Consider the following 18,614-nt stretch of genomic DNA (forward strand, 5'->3'; position numbering starts at 1 on the left):
CCCCAAACTGCAGACTTTCAGGGCCTTGTATGGGTCGAGCTCCAAAAACTGCTGGATCCTACATTTCCCCCACAGTGCCACTCAATAGTGCGTGTTTCTTTGACCCTGCCTGCCATTGAAATGTAAACATATTTCAAACTCCATGCCCATAATTTGTAACACTGGGTTTCTGTTTGTTAAATGTTGGACTAAAATGACCCTGATTATATCACAAGGGTAATTTTCCCTCCAGAGCTACAGGAGACAATAAATAACTGTGACATGCAAACTTATGTGGAGCTGTAAAATCTGTGCTTCATCTGCTCAGCCTTATCTGAGCTCACACCTAGAAGGGGCGGGGGGGTGCTCTCACCTGAAAGTCTGGACCATGGTCCCAACCAAAGTTCATGTCCTGGTTACATTGTTTACATTTGAACTGGATAGTTTTGGTTTCACTTTGCAATTTAGGGAGCACACTAAAGACTTTGTATGAGAGCCCTGTCATCACCTATGTGGGTGGTGTCCACCTATCCTGACGGGCGTTCGTCTGCCATTGACGTGCTGTCAATTCAGTGATTGTCTTTTGTCAACTTTTTTGAATAAAGCACAAAAGTAAAAAGTAGTCTTTCCATTGGAATGTGGAAAACTAATGAATTGGTTCACTTGAATGTGTTACTACTAGCAATCCTGTGAGCCGCTTCTTTTTCTGCTGTTTCAACTTCCTGTAACTGTTTTTTTCACGCTGCAAACAAACCAATCCATGGTTCAGTTTGAAGCATGTTTGCAGCCACTTTTAAAAGTCGACTTTCTCTTTCTCTGCTGGGCTCTTCCGGTTTGTACTTTAAACTGCCGACACACTATTAAACCATGGAGCCTCCTAATAGGGGTTCAGTGTCAGTGATGAGGGCAGCAGCCTATACTTATATGTTGTGCCTCTGTCAAAAGCATAGGTCTAACTACAGCCCGCCCTATTAGCAGGGGCTCACAGGGCCAAGCCACCCATGACTACATGGTCATGGGTCTCAAGCATCATAAAGAGGGATAAGTTCGGCACCGTGGATTTCCGTCGAGGAGCCATGGTTGGAATTGTTTCCTGAATCACATTATATACGGAGGACTCTGAATGTGGTCAATGTGGAAAAAGAAGAACCTGTACACTCCACGAAGATATCATGCACAAATGCATATGTAGAAAATCATGCTTACACCTACTGTCTCTTAAATCACCACATGAAGACGTCATAATTGACAAAGGGGCTCAGTAGCATTCAAACCCACTCTTTATCTTTTCGCCTGCAGCTATTACCTCACATTGGTTCAGGGACAGGATCCAACATTTATGAGAACAGACATCAAATGAAATAAAAATGGCACTCGGACGGAGCCCGAAGAACCGTCTGAGATGATGAAATTGTTGGACACCCTAGCTGGGATACATACAGGCAGAACTGAGAGGGAAGAAGCGGGGAAAGAGGCAAACCCCCTGAAAACAAATGGAAAGGCTCTGTGGGCTGTAAACTGAAAAGACATAATGAATAGTGCCTCCACAGACATGTTTGCCTAACATCTCGTCTGATTTTGGAACCCCACAGAGCGCAGATCTCTTTAATTCATCTGGTTGTTTGCATTCCAGTCGACTGCAGTGGATCTTATCGTGTCTTGAATGCAACCCACTCGGTCGGAATTGCATGGGATGGCCAAGGATAGCGGTGTTTGCATTTCTGTGGGAATAGCGCTCCAAACACAGCGGCTAAGTGGAGGAGGATTGTTTGTACATATACTTGGCACTCTGTGGTCGGAGGGATTGCTGGCACATAATCTAGGTCAAGGAGGCTGTGCCAGGAAGATCACAGAACTGTTGAGCATCAGGCGTTAGTTGAAAGAGATAGCACCGGTCTTAAGATTTATAGACTTTTTTTTCTTTTCATGCATTGTTCACCAAAGCACCCCCGCAACACCACTCAGAGTGGAAAGGAGTTGTAAAATGTGTAAAGGATGAGGAATACCCTCTTCATCTGAGGCACTGGTGGATGTAGGTTAAGTGTCCAGGATGGATTACACAAGGAATCAGAGCTGCCATATCCAGACAGTTTTCATCGCAAGTACGTTCATTGGCCACACGACTACCAAACAAATGCATCTCTGCAGTTGTTTAGGATTGTAACAAATTCACTAGAAGCAAAGCGAGACTTTTCCCCTTGAATTAAACCATCCGATTTTCACAAAGAGACATAAATGGTCTTATATTACGAAATTCAGGCCAGACATGAATGATGGCCTATAGGGGGCATTGTGTGTCTGTATCTTCTGGAGAGCACAGACCGTGAATGAACTCCTAAATCACACTATTGATCAGTCCTTCCTCCCAGACACACGGTGGGATCGAGGGCAGTTAAATGGCCTCTGCGGTGGTTCACACTAAATCCCCTCAACTCTGTCCCCACCTCCATTATTCCCTCCTCATCCGTGCTTTTCCTCCTCTCACCTTTGTCTACTCATGGCCAATTTACACCATAAGCTGTCACAACTACTGCTGCCCCATAGGTGGCCCATTGGTTTTTCTTAATCTCCCAGCAGGCCAGTAAAAAAAGCCACACCAAGTTGTAAAGGCAAGACTCCATTGAGGTGGGACCAAACTTTTTCTTTGCTAAGTAATCTGACTTTAAGGACCACTTCACTGACGTGTCCTCTCATTGGTTGAGATTCTTCTAGTACTAGAGGAGTAATAATATACCATTAGCCTTGTCAACAGTCTGCCTCTCATGGGAAAGCTCCATTTATCCCCTTAAATCCCTCACCTGATTATGTTGTTTCAAGCTGAGGAGCAGAAAGTAATACTGATTTTTGTATGCCGCTTTTTTTTTTACAAGACAGAACTCTGAGTCTCTGAAAGTACAAAACACTAATACTTTCACTTTGGCTCTGACACCAGGAAAAACTGCAAAAATGATCTTGCTTAACTTGGCTTGAAACTACATCATCAGTTGCAGCTTGGGAATTGATGAAATGGTCCTTTAAACAGAGATGTACTCAAGTGATTATTGCTAAATGCCTTCATTTAAACCTCTTTTACACCAAAGTATACGCAGGTTTACTTTAACACAGCTCACCCCACTTAAAAGGTGCTTGACTCTATTCCCATTGCCAGTAGAGGAGTTTGCCTTTCTGTTTCTTTTCCCTGGTGCGTCATGTTGGACGTCATGAATGCACCGACAACTGAGGCGATCTCTCACCTTGCTGTATTTCAAATTAGCGCATTTACCCAGGTGTCATGTTTCCATCACCGCCGATCGGAGTCGCAGCTGATAAAAACCAGCGTCTACTGCAGTGTCATTTGACCCAGGAGTAAATTCTGATTGTATCCATTCCCATTGCAGCCAAGCTGTTAGGAGTTGTTAGTGGGGTTTTTTTGCATTTTATTTGTGAAAATAGTGGATGATAGTGGAAAATAAAAACTGCTTAAGACTCAATTACTCATCTCAAGCTATTTTTTTAACAGCAAATAACTAAAATTAAATGAAAAAGGGATTCCATGTGAGTGGTGCAACATTTACCCTTCATTTTCCCACATTATTCCCAATACAACACATTTAATAAAACAGGAATAGAAATGTCCAAAAATTGCTTGTTATGATGAATAAACTCAAATCTTTAAAAGGAATGTCGTTACTTTGTTCAATTTAAAACACAACTGCAATGAAAGTATTTGATTGAAAAATGTTCAACTTTCACATCCTGCATATCTGCACTCCCTGATGTGCACAAACATGGCCATGTGACATAAACAAAGAAATCTGTCTATTGTACTGGCAATCTTGGCTCTGGCATGGATAAGGCATTATGTGAAATTAGGGTTGTGTATTGTTCATCTGTTAAGTCCAAACAGTGCCAGCCTGTTCTTTTGTCTCACAGTTAGGCTTAACTTTTCATTCGGATGCGGAAACAATCAAAAAAGTTTGAGCAGGGTTTTGATTGTGCTGTACCTTTTAATGGATCAGTCATCCAAGTTTTTGTCTTTAGGTGTGAGTACCAGAAAAACAATGCATTTGTATGCATTTTGATTATTATAGTTATATACACCCGACCAGCAGCAATTATAGTGTAATCCATCAACCCTTCACTACAGGTGCCTCAAACAAAAACATCCACTGTGCTGCTGTTCTGCAAACAGAAACACTTTGCTGATGAAAGAGGTCAGAGGCGAATGGTCAGACTGGTTCCAGCCATACATTGTATATAAAGATGACATGACAGCGCCTGAAAAGTGAAGCTAAAGCATCTTGATCGCCACCTGGTGCCTGGCTGCATTATAGGTCCTTAATTCCCCCTCCTCTATGTGAGTGAATGAGACATGAGCCACACAAAAAGTCAAAGTGTCACACTGACATGTGTGTCCAAGTCCAAGTGCTCATTTCTTCCTGGTAACCTTGGTTTTAATTGGTTATTTTTGATGCAATAAAAAATGGGGGAAACATCATGATTGACAGCTGAGACTCACTCGCGACTGGTCAAGCACTTGTATCGTCAGGACCTCGCTGCTGCTGCTACACTCATTGATTGCTACTACACAGGCTCTGGATCCAAATGCGCAAGATGGCGACGTTTGTATCCGGGGATGTTTTAGCTTGATTTCTGGATAACGGGGAGGAAGCGATGACGTGTCGTCCATCTGTGTACACAGTCTATGGTTCCAGCTGACAGAAAAGCTATGGTAACTCAGATAACCACTCTTAACAGCTGTGATGAACAGAACAGCATCTCAGAGTACACAGCACATCAAACATTGAAGCCTTGCAAAAACAAAAATAGAGGCCGACATTTTAAAGAGAGTCTCTACTTTTAGACTTTGTGGTGCATTATTAACAATAATCCTGTCTCAATACTTCTGCCTCTTCAGTGCCCTGCCAATGAAGCCCCCTGTCGAAACTGGGAACAGTGCAATTATCCGGCTACAAAGGGCCACATAGGGCTGGACATAGGCCTGGCAGATTACTGGCAGACACCTCATTACTGCAGCCGACTCCAACAATGGGCCTGAGTATTGCTTCTTCTACATCTATCTGTCAAGTGTGCTATTAGCCTGTCAAATGGGGATAGTCAGCACCATTAGGCCACCCTGATAATCAGGCCTATTTACTCCCTCATTTTCCTCTCCTTCACTGTCATAGTCACGCACTCTGGTCAAAAACAGGCACCTGCTTTCTCTTTCTCGTCCTGTCCTCCCTACCATTTCTCCACTTTCACTCATTTTCAGACAAAGACAAGTTCAGACGGTCAACACATCCCTCTCAGAGAATAAAAAATGCTATCTCATCCACCAACTAGACCAAATTTAATTTCTAAATAGCTCTTGCATACAAAAGAGATCGGGATGAAGCAATTTCTGTTTCAACGATCTTGGAGTAAAAAGCAATGAAAGTCCGTCCTGCAGAGTGGGAATGTACATCAGTAAACCATTTATCTAAAGTCGATTTTATTTGACATTAGATATTTCATCATTCGATCAAAAGTATTTGCCGACACAAGTTCTCACTGAATGTGACAGAAACCCACGACGCAGAAAATCATGGTGCATGGCCAACAAACGCTTCCAGGGACCCGAGTATCTCTTTCCTCGTGGGAACCTCACCAGAATGAACTCAACCGGCAATCTCTTGTCTTTCACCACAGCATATCTCCACTTGAAGCCTGTTATTAGGTCCCAAAAGCTCCCAGCGCCATTTTCACGGCCCACCTCATCCACAGTAACACAGAAAAATGAAGAGAGCCTCATTTAAATTTTTCACTTGGTCAACACTTGTCCCTTGATAGGTGCTTCTGTGTACAAGTCCAAGACCTACGAGAGCATGAAAAACGCTGCTGCAAAGAGGACCGGCAAAGACAATATCCTCGACCTGTCATTTCCATTGGCTGGGCTCAAATCCCATCACAGGCTCAGTTAGAGGATGAGCACACACACAGACACACACACACACACACACACACACACACACACACACACACAAACGCCAGAGACAGACTGAGAGAAAGAAAGAGAGAGAGAAAAAAAAGTGGATGAAGGTCATTTTCATTGACTGCATGAGCTCAGATCCATCACAGGCAAAACAGAAGAGAATACACACACACACACACACACACACACACACACACACACACACACACACACACACACACAAACACAACCATGCAGAGACAGACAAGGAGACAGAGGACAGAGAATGAGAGAGTAGTGAAGAATATTTCAACTTGGCCTGAAAACAGCAGCTGTTCGTGCATCTATCTTGGGCTGGGTCTCCTCCAGTCGGACATTAAATTAATGAACAGTGAACAGTGTTGAACTTGGATAGCTTGTTATACGGCGCTAAAGCTAAAACCTGTAGATCAACATCTCTACGTCTGTTCTCTGTCCGTATGCTCGGTGTAACTCCAGTATGAGACAAGGACAGATTAAATGAATTTAAAGCGATGCTATGTAACTTTTTCCGGCCTCTGCAGCCATAAGTAGTTATGAATTAATTTGGGCGCGGAGTCCAAGCGGTTAAGTGGTTTTCATGCACAGAAAACAAAGCAAATCAATCGCTTAAGCAGAGCTCCAACTGTGTTGAGTCCCTCTCGCTGAATTAAAAACACAGCTGAGTCTATCCCTCATCAACCCCGGCTTGTCCAAACACAGCACAACAACAAACACTTCTCCGTTTGGAATTCTTGATATTTCCATGTTGAATAGTACAAATGAACGCTGGTTTTTAAATGTCTTTTTTTTTTTTTTACTTGCCTCCATATTTCTTAAACTTGCTGGCCCTGATTCTTGAATTTTATTGTCTGGCAATTACTCGTACTTGCTCACCAAAGGTACATAGGCGTTTGGGGCGTGGAGTGGGAATGACAGAGGAACCGTTTTCCCTATTACGAGATAGTGTACCATCAAAAATGATTTTGAAGCTGTTTAAAAAAGTAGAAATAGTTGCATAGTGTTGCTATAAAACTCTTGAATCTATTTTTGTTTATCCAGAGAGGAGGAGTGTGTCAGTAGCCTTATATTGAAATAGACTGACGTATTTTGACTGGGTGGAATGTCTTGAATATCGGGTAAAAAACATCTGTTTGAACAGGTAGTTAGGTAACATGTAATATTATGTCATGTCGGCTCCCCCTTTTATATTTTATCTGGATCGTTTACTTTATTTGGCATTATTTATATTTGTTTGTCTTTGTTTTATTTACTCGTCTTCCTAACATTTGGTTTAATCTCTTTGTCTGTGATGCTCTTAGCGACTAGCGTCTGTGAAAGGTGCTATTTAAACGATCTTTGATTTTTTTTGCCTCCTATAAATCGGAGGATTTAAAGGCAGGTTTCGAATGCGATGCTGCCTTTCATGAGGTGAGAAGCACTGACTCGCCGCGCTGCATAGCTCAAAGAACAAAGTCTGGTAAAACAAACTGAACATTAAAAAACAAAGACGTGTAGACTGAGAGCCTCTGGATGTGAACCTCAAAAAGAAAACAGGTTTCGTAAATGACTCGTGCTGTTTGTGGAGGGATGATTACCTTCACCAGTGTTAAAAGACAAGAATCTCTGGAATGCCCATAGAGACTTCCAAAATAGGGGCATTCCAATCACATGAGTTGTAAATAAACCACAAAGACGGGAGAGGTGGTACAGTATACTTCTTGTCCTTGTGCAAAATGAAGCATCCTGCATGTTGGTACTAAGTTTGAACTCCTCACATCGTGTTTTCAAAAACAAAAGACATGAGTCTTATTTAAAACAGAAGGCAAACAGAACAGGTTTGTATCTGTAGGATTTCCACTATACCAACTGGCCTTGCACTGCAAACACTAAGTCTTATTGGCACAGCAATCAGCTAGCGGTCTTTTGAGTTGAAATTATACACATTTATAAAATAATAGTAGGATTTGCTCTTTCAGAAATACATAAAAAAATGAAATGAAGGGAGATTGGAACCCGGTTTCTTACAGAGGAAAGATCTATGGTGAGTTACATGATGATGATTATCACACTGCAAATGGATCAGTGTAGACGTCATCATCGTTATCGTATCACACCATGTCGCATCAGCCACTTACCGGCCTGATTGGTGGTGATGTCTATGGAGACATGCTGGGCGGGATACGGGCTCTTATTACTAACTCCGTTGACAGCCTGTATCTCGAAGCTGTAGAGAGTGTGAGCCCACAGGTTGCTTATGAACACCCGGGTCTCGGTCAGACCCAGCTGCCGCGGGACAAAGTCCACGTTGTCGTCGCAGTGGGAGCAGGAGCGCCGGTCGGCCCGGCACTTCTTGCACACTATGTTGTAGACGACGTCGCCGCGGCCGCCCGTCTCCCTGGGGCTATGCCACTCCAGGATCACAGAGGTTTCATTCACAATGGAGATCACGTTCCTCGGGCTGGATGGGACACCTGTAAATGTACAGAGAAAAGACTTGAGTCGAAGACAAGCTGGCACAAGCTTTCCGTCCGTCGCATATTTTTCGAGAACCGTTCTTCCAATCAGCTTCACACCTTGCATGTGTTTTGTTAACGGCATGACAGGTATTCACTGGGGTCCCTGGTGTTGATCTCCATCATGGCAGCAACATTCATAGAATCATTTACCTTTTTAGTAAAATGTAAAAAAAATTGGAGCATGACGTTCATTCTATTGCGGCAATACTTAATATCAAGAGGAATTACACAGCTTTTATCCTGAAAAGTTGTGAACTTGGGTCTGCGGACCTCTGAAATAGACGTTTACAACAGGTACTTCACTAGTTTAGTCAATTTACAACCTGTAATAAATGTAAGCGTTGTTGTCCAAGAGCGGGTTTGACATTTTTTCCTCCATCCTCAGCAGAATTTGAATGCTAATTTATTCCATTCATCTCCACAGAGATCATACAGCGAAACGTCTGTGTCTATCAAACATTGGCTTTTTAGCAAAACGCAGTGTTGCTTGGTGAGTTCTTATCCGAGTGGCTCCGGAGATTCACGCTCCTATTCACTCCCTCATAGCCCGCAGCTGGAGCAGAAACTCAAAGGCAATCTTCACAGAGAAATGTAGAAATGACAAAACTATTGTTTTGCTCGAGTGGTGGCAAAATATTAGGCGGCAGAGAAAGTGGCGTGTTAAAAATCTCAGTGTAGAAATTTGCTTAGGTGAGACTGTGTCCCTCCGCAGCTCCTTCTTCTGCAGATGAAGCAGAAATTCACCAAAGCCCTTAGTCAGTGCTGCTTAGGTTGAATGAAGCTGCCCTGCAGAGCTGATCTGGTACCAATTTATGCTCCATAAAGCCTGACCTTTATCATTAAAAGAGAATTTGAACTGACTCATTTCTAGATCCAAGACTGCTCAGAAACTAAACATTCATTCAGCTCCTCAGACCCTTTGAGGGATTACTCAGCTCTGTAACATACTGCACTTACTGTCCTCCTCTCCTTCCTTTTCGAACCATGAGAAAAATATGACAACAAGCGGGAAATACGTATAGATTTTTAAGCATATTATGATGCAGCACTCGAGTTTCCCTATTTATACCTTGTATAGTCCAGATAGCTATTCTAGTCAGCACAGAAACAATTAATCATTGTTGCTGCGACGCCATGTGGGATAGCCCTGGGGAGCTGGGACAAAGCGGCAGAGCACACATGGATGAGGGAACGGCGCTGCTATCGCCGCGACCTCAGCTCAGCACCGCAACAGCGGAGAGGTCAGTGACAGGAAGGGCGTGACCTCGGTAGTGTGATTATTATGATCCGGCTGTGAGGACAGGTAGTGCTGCAAATACATGGTCGACCAGTGCATAATTAATTAATTTGATACTTTACATTAATGCATATTTGGACTTGGACATGAGGGAATCTGCAGCACTTCAGCCTTTTCTCTTGGGGAATGCACACTAGGCACCTCATATGTTACGTATATCACTTGTGTCCTCTGTATCATTAATCACGTGCACGCACTTGTCCCCAAACTGGAAAACAGTGCACATCTGCTCATGTGGAAAATGTGGCACAAACTCGCATTCCGGAACCATCTATACTTTTGTATCGGGCTTTATCAATGTATTCGTACCACGGTGGGGTGGAAGTAAAAAAAAACATTCCTGGTTGAGGTGTGAACGGAGCGTCATCCCAATTACTTCCAGGCTACATGTGTGCAGGGACAGCCAGAGAAATCAAATGTGACTGCCACTTAACCAGTGATTTGCAGACTATTACTGTAGCCTGTGGCTGTTGTAATTTGCCATAGAATTTAATTTGTTGAGAGCGTTACTTACAGGCTCTCAGCTTGCGGTCATTTAGCAATGCCAATCAGATTTGGTTGTGCTTACATACAGCACATTTTCTTTCACTTAGGTTAAAAGGGTGAGACATGAATCTAAAGCAGCCCCTGTACCCTCTCTGGCATGTATTACAACACACTAAGGGCTCTATTCTAATGCTGCAATTGATTTTCTGATTGATTTTTATTTGATTAACTCAAATACAGTACACAAATGGGCACACGGTACTATAACTCATCAGGGTATCGCAATAAAGTCATACAACTAATTTATTGCGGTGCTTAGGGAGGAAAAGGGAGTGACACATATGCACTACTTATATCCCATTTTTCCGTAATATATCAAATAAGAACGATAAAATTATACAATGATTATAATAATAAAAACTACACAAATTCAAGCGCTGGTCTTAAGACTATCTATCACAACAACCACTTTAAGTGCCAGGTCATCTGTGTAAGGACAGTGAGGACATATTCAATTTCTTCAGTATGGGCAAGTGCATTGTGCAAAAACAGTTCTACATTCCAAGTGAATCACAACATGTGCTTAGACTGGACTGCTGTAATTACTTATCAGAATTTCCCAATAATTCTTGGAAAGCCTCCAGCTGATCAGTAATTCTGCAGCACAAGTACTAGAAAGTTGACAGAAACTTCCTCTGCATTGGCTCTGTGTCAAAGCACAGAAGATAATTCAAAATGTTTTTCCCTTACATATAAAACCCGTAATGACCAAGCGCCTGGAAGTAGGAAATCAATATTGTTGTGCAGGAGGCACAGAACAGCAGGGCACAAATACACAGAAGGCAAACATGCAGACAGAGGATGTGACTCTGAAGTAGAACTCGTGGAAATAGTCGAGGCCGTGTTGTCTTGTTTAACAAGTGTGATAATGCGCATTTAATACATTGCAACACAAATTCATTATTAACATAAACTATTTTGCATACAATAGCCCGTGGGCATGGGCATGTGAATGTGTATCTTGACATGTGTGTTTGTATGTGTGTTTAAGTATGTGTATTTCTACTTGTATGTGTTAAAGTATGTGTATGAATGTGCTTGTATCTGTGTTTGTGCATATGTATATGTGTAAATACATGTGTGTGTGTGTGTGTGTGTGTGTGTGTGTGCATGAGTGTGTGCATGTATCAGCATGTGCATTTGTGTGCATGCGTTTGAATGTGTGTATGTGCATGTGTATGTGTCTGTATGTGTGCATTTGTATGTTTTTTGTAAGTGTGAATGTCAATGTTTTATTGTGCATGTGCTTCTATGTGTGTATGTGTGTGTGCATGTGTTTGTATGTGTAGATATGTATGGGTATGTGCATGTATCTTTAACTCTTCCTGACAAGTACAAATTCCAGTTTGCTAAATACATAATAATTATCTAAGGTAAACAGAACCATGACACTCCCCATGTCTTTCATGCACATACTGTGTGGTCCAAAATCTGAGACCCTTTTCCACTACACGTAAATATGAAAGTGTTCAGACTTGTACACGTATGGTGAGATACTCAAAGAGAGTCTCTACTGACTACTACTGCAGGTGGATATACACCCTGGTATGTGTAGCTGTGATGGTACAGAGAGGGCTTTACGGTGCCATCTTGGTTGTAAAACACCACCGTGCAGTTTCTCTCCCTGGGTTGCTAGTATTAAGAGTGCCCCAGTGCCCAAAAATAAACACTTCTGCACACAGTTTACTCCTCCCTCCTTTGCACAGGCTGAAGCCGACACTTCTCCTCTTTCAAAATGTTTGTTTTTATGATGTGAAACGGGCCTTGAGGGACCAACAGAAGGCCCCTGAGTGGAGATACTGATCACAGCCAGAATAGCTGGTGGAAGGGAAAGAAAGCGGAGTTGTGTGGGCTGGTGAGACATGAAATGAAACATGTTATAAGGACTAATACTGTCTGGCTGGGAAACTGAGGGAGTCATAGATTGATACTGTGAATGGGTGTGTGCAGTGCAGCTTAGGAGATGCATCCACAATGACTCGTTTGGAAAGATGTGGAAGCTCCTCTTTAACGGACTAAAGAATAATAATTCCCACATTATTCTCTATGATAACTATAATATCCAAACATGACTCTGCATTTATTAAGCTTTAGATGGGGCAGAGACCAGAGTCATTTATAGCATGTGTGCACGCATGTACGCAGTAGAACATTATGTCCTCCAAGCCAGCACAGGGATTAGAGTAGTTCCATTTACTACTGAGAGGAAACTGGCTGCTGAGCTCTGGGAAGCACCCTCAAACTGACTCCCCAACTGACAACACAGTTGAAGTGGGGGGAAAAAAAACACGAGAGAGAGAGAAGAACAGAATATTTATGCACTTTGATGGCTCACTCCTCTTTCCCTTTGAAAACAGAACAAGGAGAAATGGAAGGCAGTGCATAGGCAAGCAAAAAAGGAAAGAGGAAAAGAAAAAACTAAATGGGATGATGAGGCGAATGGAAAAATAGATAACCCCTGTGCGTTCAGTCAGGAATTTTGATGGGCTTTGTTTGTGTTATGAGGCAAAGTGTGTGACGGGGCTCAAGGAGGCTTTCAGGGGACAAGCCACAAATATTGAGTAGTGAGTGTGAGCCACAGGATTCACAGGCCAGCGAGGTACAAATCAGGGATGTCAGAACCATTCGATTTCCTTCTCATCCCCTATACTTATATTGATTAAGTTACATTCCAAAGATTTCCTCATTAACTAGTGGTAGGAAGAGGCAATGTGCATCATTTCCAACATTGTGTTGTGCCTTTCTCTGCAATCCCTGGTTCCTTTTGAGACAAAACTGTCAAATGTACAGATTCAGCTCTTTACTTTCCCTCCCACTGTCTTAATGGGAACTTTTTTTAATGGGAACATATACAGTGCCTTGCATAAGTATTCACCCCCCTTGGACTTTTTCCCATTATGTACTGTTACTAACTGGAATTCAAATAGACTTAAATAAACTTTTTCCCGTTTGATCAACAAAACATGCATAGTACTTTGGAGGTGCAAAATAAATTTTATTGTGACACAAACAATAATGAGAACAAAAAAGTTGACATCTGTTGGGTGCATAAGTATTCACCCCCCTGTGTCAATACTTGGTAGAACCCCCTTTCGCTGCAATTACAGCTGCAAGTCTTTTGGGGTATGTCTCTACCAGCTTTGCACATCTAGAGATGGAAAGGTTAGTCCATTCTTCTTGGCAAAAAAGATGAAGCTCAGTCAGATTGGATGGAGACCGTCTGTGAACCGCAATCTTCAAGTCTTGCCATAGATTCTCTATTGGATTGAGGTCTGGGCTTTGACTGGGCCATTTTAAGACATTAACATTCTTTAATCCAAACCATTCCTTTGTAGCTCTGGCTGTATGTTTAGGGTCATTGTCCTGCTGGAAGATGAACCTCCGCCCCAGTCTCAAGTCTTTTGCAGACTGCATCAGATTTTCTTCAAGGATTTCCCTGTATTTGGCTCCATCCATCTTTCCCTCTATTCTGACCAGTTTCCCTGTACCTGCTGAAGAGAAGCATCCCCACAGCATGATGCTACCACCACCATATTTCACTGTTGGGATGTTGTGCTCAGGGTGATGGGCAGTGTTGGGTTTTCGCCACACATAGCGTTTTGCATTGAGGCCAAAAAGTTCAATTTTGGTCTCATCTGACCAGAGCACCTTCTTCCACATGTTTGCTGTGTCTCCCACATGGCTTCTGGCAAACTCCAAACGGGATTTTTTATGGATCCCTTTCAACAATGGCTTTCTTCTTGCCACTCTTCCATAAAGGCCAGATTTGTGGAGTAGACGACTAATAGTTGTCCTGTGGACAGATTCTCCCACCTCAGCTGTGGATCTCTGCAACTCCTCCAGAGTAACCATGGGCCTCCTGGTTGCTTCTCTGATTAATTTTCTCCTTGTCCGACTCTTCAGTTTGGGTGGACGGCCTCCTCTTGGTAGGTTTGCGGTTGTGCCATATTCTTTCCATTTTCTTATGATGGATTTTATGGTGCTCAGAGAGATGTTCAAAGCTCTGGATATTTTTTTATAACCTAACCCTGCTTCATATTTCTCCACAACTTTATCCCTGACCTGTTTGGTGAGCTCCTTGGTCTTCATGATGCTGTTTGTTCAGTAATGATCTCCAACAAACTCTGAGTCCGTCACAGAACAGGTGTATTTATACTGAGATTAAATTGCAGACAGGTGGACCCTATTTACTAATTATGTGACTTGCAAATGTGACTTGTGAATGCAATTGGTCGCACCAGATCTTTGTTAGGGGTTTCACAGTAAAGGGGGTGAATACATATGCACTCAACACTTTTCAGATTTTTATTTGTAAATAATTGTGAAATCCATGTAATATTTCCCCCCACTTCCAAATGATGCACTATTTTGTGTTGGTCCATTACATAAACTCACGATGAAATAAATTTTAATCTGTGGTTATACCATGACAAAATGTAGAAAAGTCCAAAGGGGGTGAATACTTATGCAAGGCACTGTATTTCTGACATGAGTCCTTCTTTCCCATCACTCTCTTCCTTTCTCAGCTGTTCCTCACACCAGGGAGCTCCATCACTAAATCCCCTCTCCCCTACAGAGCAATCAGTGCTGGTTTCACTGCCCGACTCCCCTCGGCCTCCATTGAACATGTCATTTGCCTCCTCTGACTCAAACACTGAGAGAAAACTACTGGCCCAGCATGTTGGAGCTGGCGGACACCAACCACGCCCCCCCCAGCCCCCCCGCCTATGCAGCACCGTTCAGACATGTAAGCATTCATTCTTTTTCACATATGCGCACACTTTGGGATTTGGCTGTTTGTCAGACTGGAGGCTGGAGCCCGGAGATGGGACCACGAGGGGATGCGGTGCAACGCAAAGCCACTGTCCCAGAGCCCACTGTGCTGGGCAGAAGAGTGGGCTTCACGCTGAGAGACAGAACACTTGGTGTTCCTCCCCTCAGGCGTGAGCTGGAATCAGCACAAGACCGAGGATTGGGGAAAAGGAGGGGCGGAAGGTGGAAGGGTTGTTTGAAGTACATCCTTGGCAAGTCCCCGAGGGAAAGGGGTGGGGGTGGGGGGGGGGTTCTATAGCGTGAAGCCCCCTGCTGACACAGCCAGCCGCTGGACAATCCATCAGCAAGCTAATCAGACTGATCTGGAGCAGAGAGAGACCGGTGCCTCTGACGCTGTCGTGAAGAGCTGAAGCCACAGCTTCTGTTCCTGCAGATTGGCCTGATTTCAGTTCCTCGTGCAGTGCTCTTATCAGGACCTGCAGTATTAAAGAGATTCTTACAAGGATGATCTCACTGCCCCCTCCTGCTGAGATCTAGGACACCCTGAGCATCAAGCCCAGTCGCCACTGTATGCTTGAACCTTTGGAGAGGAGGCTTTGAATTTGCTGGTGCTAATTAATCGTGAACTCATACCGAGGACAGACTGAAATTGGTTTAAGAAGTTAATATTAAAAGGGGCAGAGGAAAACAAAATTATCAGTAGGATATTTTGAATGTGGCTAAGTTTGAGAAATAAAAAAAGCATTTTCAAAGAAGTGGGATACAGTTTCTTGTAATGAATATTTTATTTTGTGGTGCACTGCATAATTTTTTTCTTTTCTTCTCTCTTTTACTTATGATCTTTAACGTAACTAAGCACCTAGAATCGGTTATCATGCAAAAACCTAAAAAATAAAATAGTTTAGCCTAAATGTTATACAGACGATACAGATGATATACAGACGAGTGGAGTTATACATGATATGAGAGAAGAAACAGAGTGTGATGCACATTGGGAACAAGAACAGAGCAGAGAAGATGAGACTAGAGAAGAAGAGGCATACATTGATTGAAGACAGAAGAAAAGTAACACGGGCTCGGTTTGGAAACTGAACACAGACCGGAGGGATCTGTTAAAAAAGCTCCACTAGGGAGATGTTGTGGGGATTGCTTGGGGAAATTTTTAGGCCTCGAGGTACAGGCGGATGATAAACTTGATGGAGCGTTGGACACATCACCAGAGAGTTGTGTGGTACACCACGCAGAGGGTGGAGAAAACGCAAGGTGAAAGTGGGGTGTCATCCACTGAGGACGTCCACAGCCTGAAGCTGCGGATGGCTGCACTTGGGAAGCGTTCAAACGGTCAGATGTTCAGCCGCCACGCTGCTTACAGGTTCTTCTGCAGCTTATTCAAAGTTATAAAAAGAATACATGGCAAAGAGAGGTGAATGCACGATCCGATTCGGAAGGGAGTAAAGGTTTTAAGCTTCTTCCTGAGGTCAATTAGTCAAGTAAATCAGGGCTGAATGCCGACATAACCATGGCAATAACGCTTCGGGGTCTGGGGTTGTGAGGGGAACAAACCATTAAGACACTCCCCGGTGACGGTGAAGGAAGATAGATAAACAAAGATTCTGACGGCTTCTGTGGAACATGGTGTCAGCGGGGATGACAGGAAGGCTTAGCTTATTGCTTTTACATCATATTAAGAAAACTACAATGCTGCGAGAGGCCTTATTGGATCTCCAGTGGATAACGGCAGGGCAGTGTGGAAGCTTCGCAGCATCTGCCTAAGTAATTAGGACTTCAGGGGATGATAGCGGACATAAAGAAAGAATAACAGTGTAGGAAGAGGGAGAGGGCGAGGGTGATGGCCGAGGGGGAAACAGAAAGGAAGCTCATTGGCTCAGGGATGGAGACGTCACTGAGATGATCTCTACTAGACTCGTCATGGAAATATAGTGGATTACATGCATGAGCAGTACAGTTAATTGATTCCAAATATGCATTTCAACTAAAATGGATAATGAGCACGGATATGCCTGTTGCTTGTGCTTGTACTCCACAAATGTAAGCGTGTAACTGTTAATGTCTGGGTGTGATGTCGTATCCGATATACTAACTTGTGCAGGGTTCATCCGGCTGGTCAGCATCCCCGCGGTAGTAGCCGTTGCGGCACACACAGACGGTGGCAGCCTCAGCTGATGAGCGGCTGTTAGAGGGACACTGGAGACACAGACCAGGACCCTGGGCTGACTTGAAGGTACCCGGCGGGCAGGCTGTGAGAACAGGAAAAACAATGTCAGGAAAACAGTGAAGAAAAGGAGAGATCATGAGCCAAGGACCTACAGTACAGTCTGCTAGAATTCTGAGAGATGTATACAGAGACTCTGTTTTGTTTTGGTTTTTAACCTCCGGTTGTAAGATGTTATCAAACGTGTCTGTTTAATCTCATTGATAGTATAACAACTTTTTACCTCCCATGATGTTTTTTTTATTAATATTAAGAATATAACTAGCTTTATAACCAATATAAGCAGCTTACAGTCATGCACTCAATTTGCCAAATTATCGGGAGGGGCTGCGCAGATGTCTGAGTCAGTTGCTGCAGACATTCTCTGGAGTTTCTCTTACTAGCCCCCTCGTAAAAACTCCAGAAAATACAGTAGGGTTATGTCCAGCAAGTGGGCACGTTGTTAACATTTCTAACACGAAATGTGAGCAACTAACTGAACAACTAAAAATGTTATGAATATGCATAAAAACAGAAAACAAAAACAAAAAGATGAGTGCAAGATCTAGTCCAAGGCTGAAGCGAAGAGAAATGTTTAAAGTTTCTTTTAAAGACATTCACTGAACTAGCGTCAAAAAAGAAGTGCCTTACACATAGAAGACCCCAACAAAGATATGGAAAGAAAATATGGTCAACATGGAAAGAAAATGAGATTTGAGAGCTTTTGTGATAAGGGGCAATGCCGGTGTAAACAAAATCTTGATTTCCGCAGCAGAATTTTATATTTATAATATTATATCCTGTCTCCGGCATATTCTAGACATATGCCACGTTCCACCAAGTCCAGAAAATGTCCAGACCCAATAGTTTGCACATTCTCAGGGGTTCGTGTCTGAAAACAGCTTTTATTGCTTCTCCAAGATGCACAGAACATTCAGGCCTGAGAGTGAGCTTGTGATCTGCTGTAGTTCCCAGTGTGTTCAGGTTAGTCTATGGCTCAGGTACAAGCCATAGACTTGAAGCAGCTTGAAGCAACACATCATTCTGTCATCGCCCGGCACTTTGTGGAGATTTGCATAATGTGTCTAACTTCAAAAGGCTGTGGTGGAGCACAAATATCATTGTGTGCATCTACTGTATATCCAGGCAACACCTTTTTTTTTTTTTTGCACGTGTGTGGAAGGATTTACTGACTATAATAACGGTCATAAATGCCTGCTAAAATATTGCAGCAGCCTCACTGATGGGGGAAGAAACTGTGGTGTTGCTGCATGAAACAGAGGGGGAGGGGTCATACATTTAATGGGACATCATACAGTTGCTCCAGCTGTGCCTGTT

General features: G+C 43.1%; 1 protein-coding gene across 2 annotated transcripts in view; it reads right to left on the minus strand.

Annotated features, from left to right (window-relative positions):
- The window catches only part of LOC117777942 (ephrin type-B receptor 1), a 158,239-nt gene that overhangs the window by 51,322 nt on the left and 88,303 nt on the right, over positions 1-18,614 (minus strand). For both annotated transcript variants that reach the window (XM_034613054.1, XM_034613055.1), the window contains exons 4-5: positions 17,167-17,322; positions 8,068-8,403 (exon numbers count right to left, since the gene is read on the minus strand). In XM_034613054.1, the coding sequence (XP_034468945.1) occupies positions 8,068-8,403; positions 17,167-17,322 (492 nt within the window). The remainder of the gene's footprint in view (positions 1-8,067; positions 8,404-17,166; positions 17,323-18,614) is intronic.

This window comes from Hippoglossus hippoglossus, chromosome 17, assembly GCF_009819705.1.
Source record: "Hippoglossus hippoglossus isolate fHipHip1 chromosome 17, fHipHip1.pri, whole genome shotgun sequence".
NCBI lineage: Eukaryota > Metazoa > Chordata > Actinopteri > Pleuronectiformes > Pleuronectidae > Hippoglossus > Hippoglossus hippoglossus.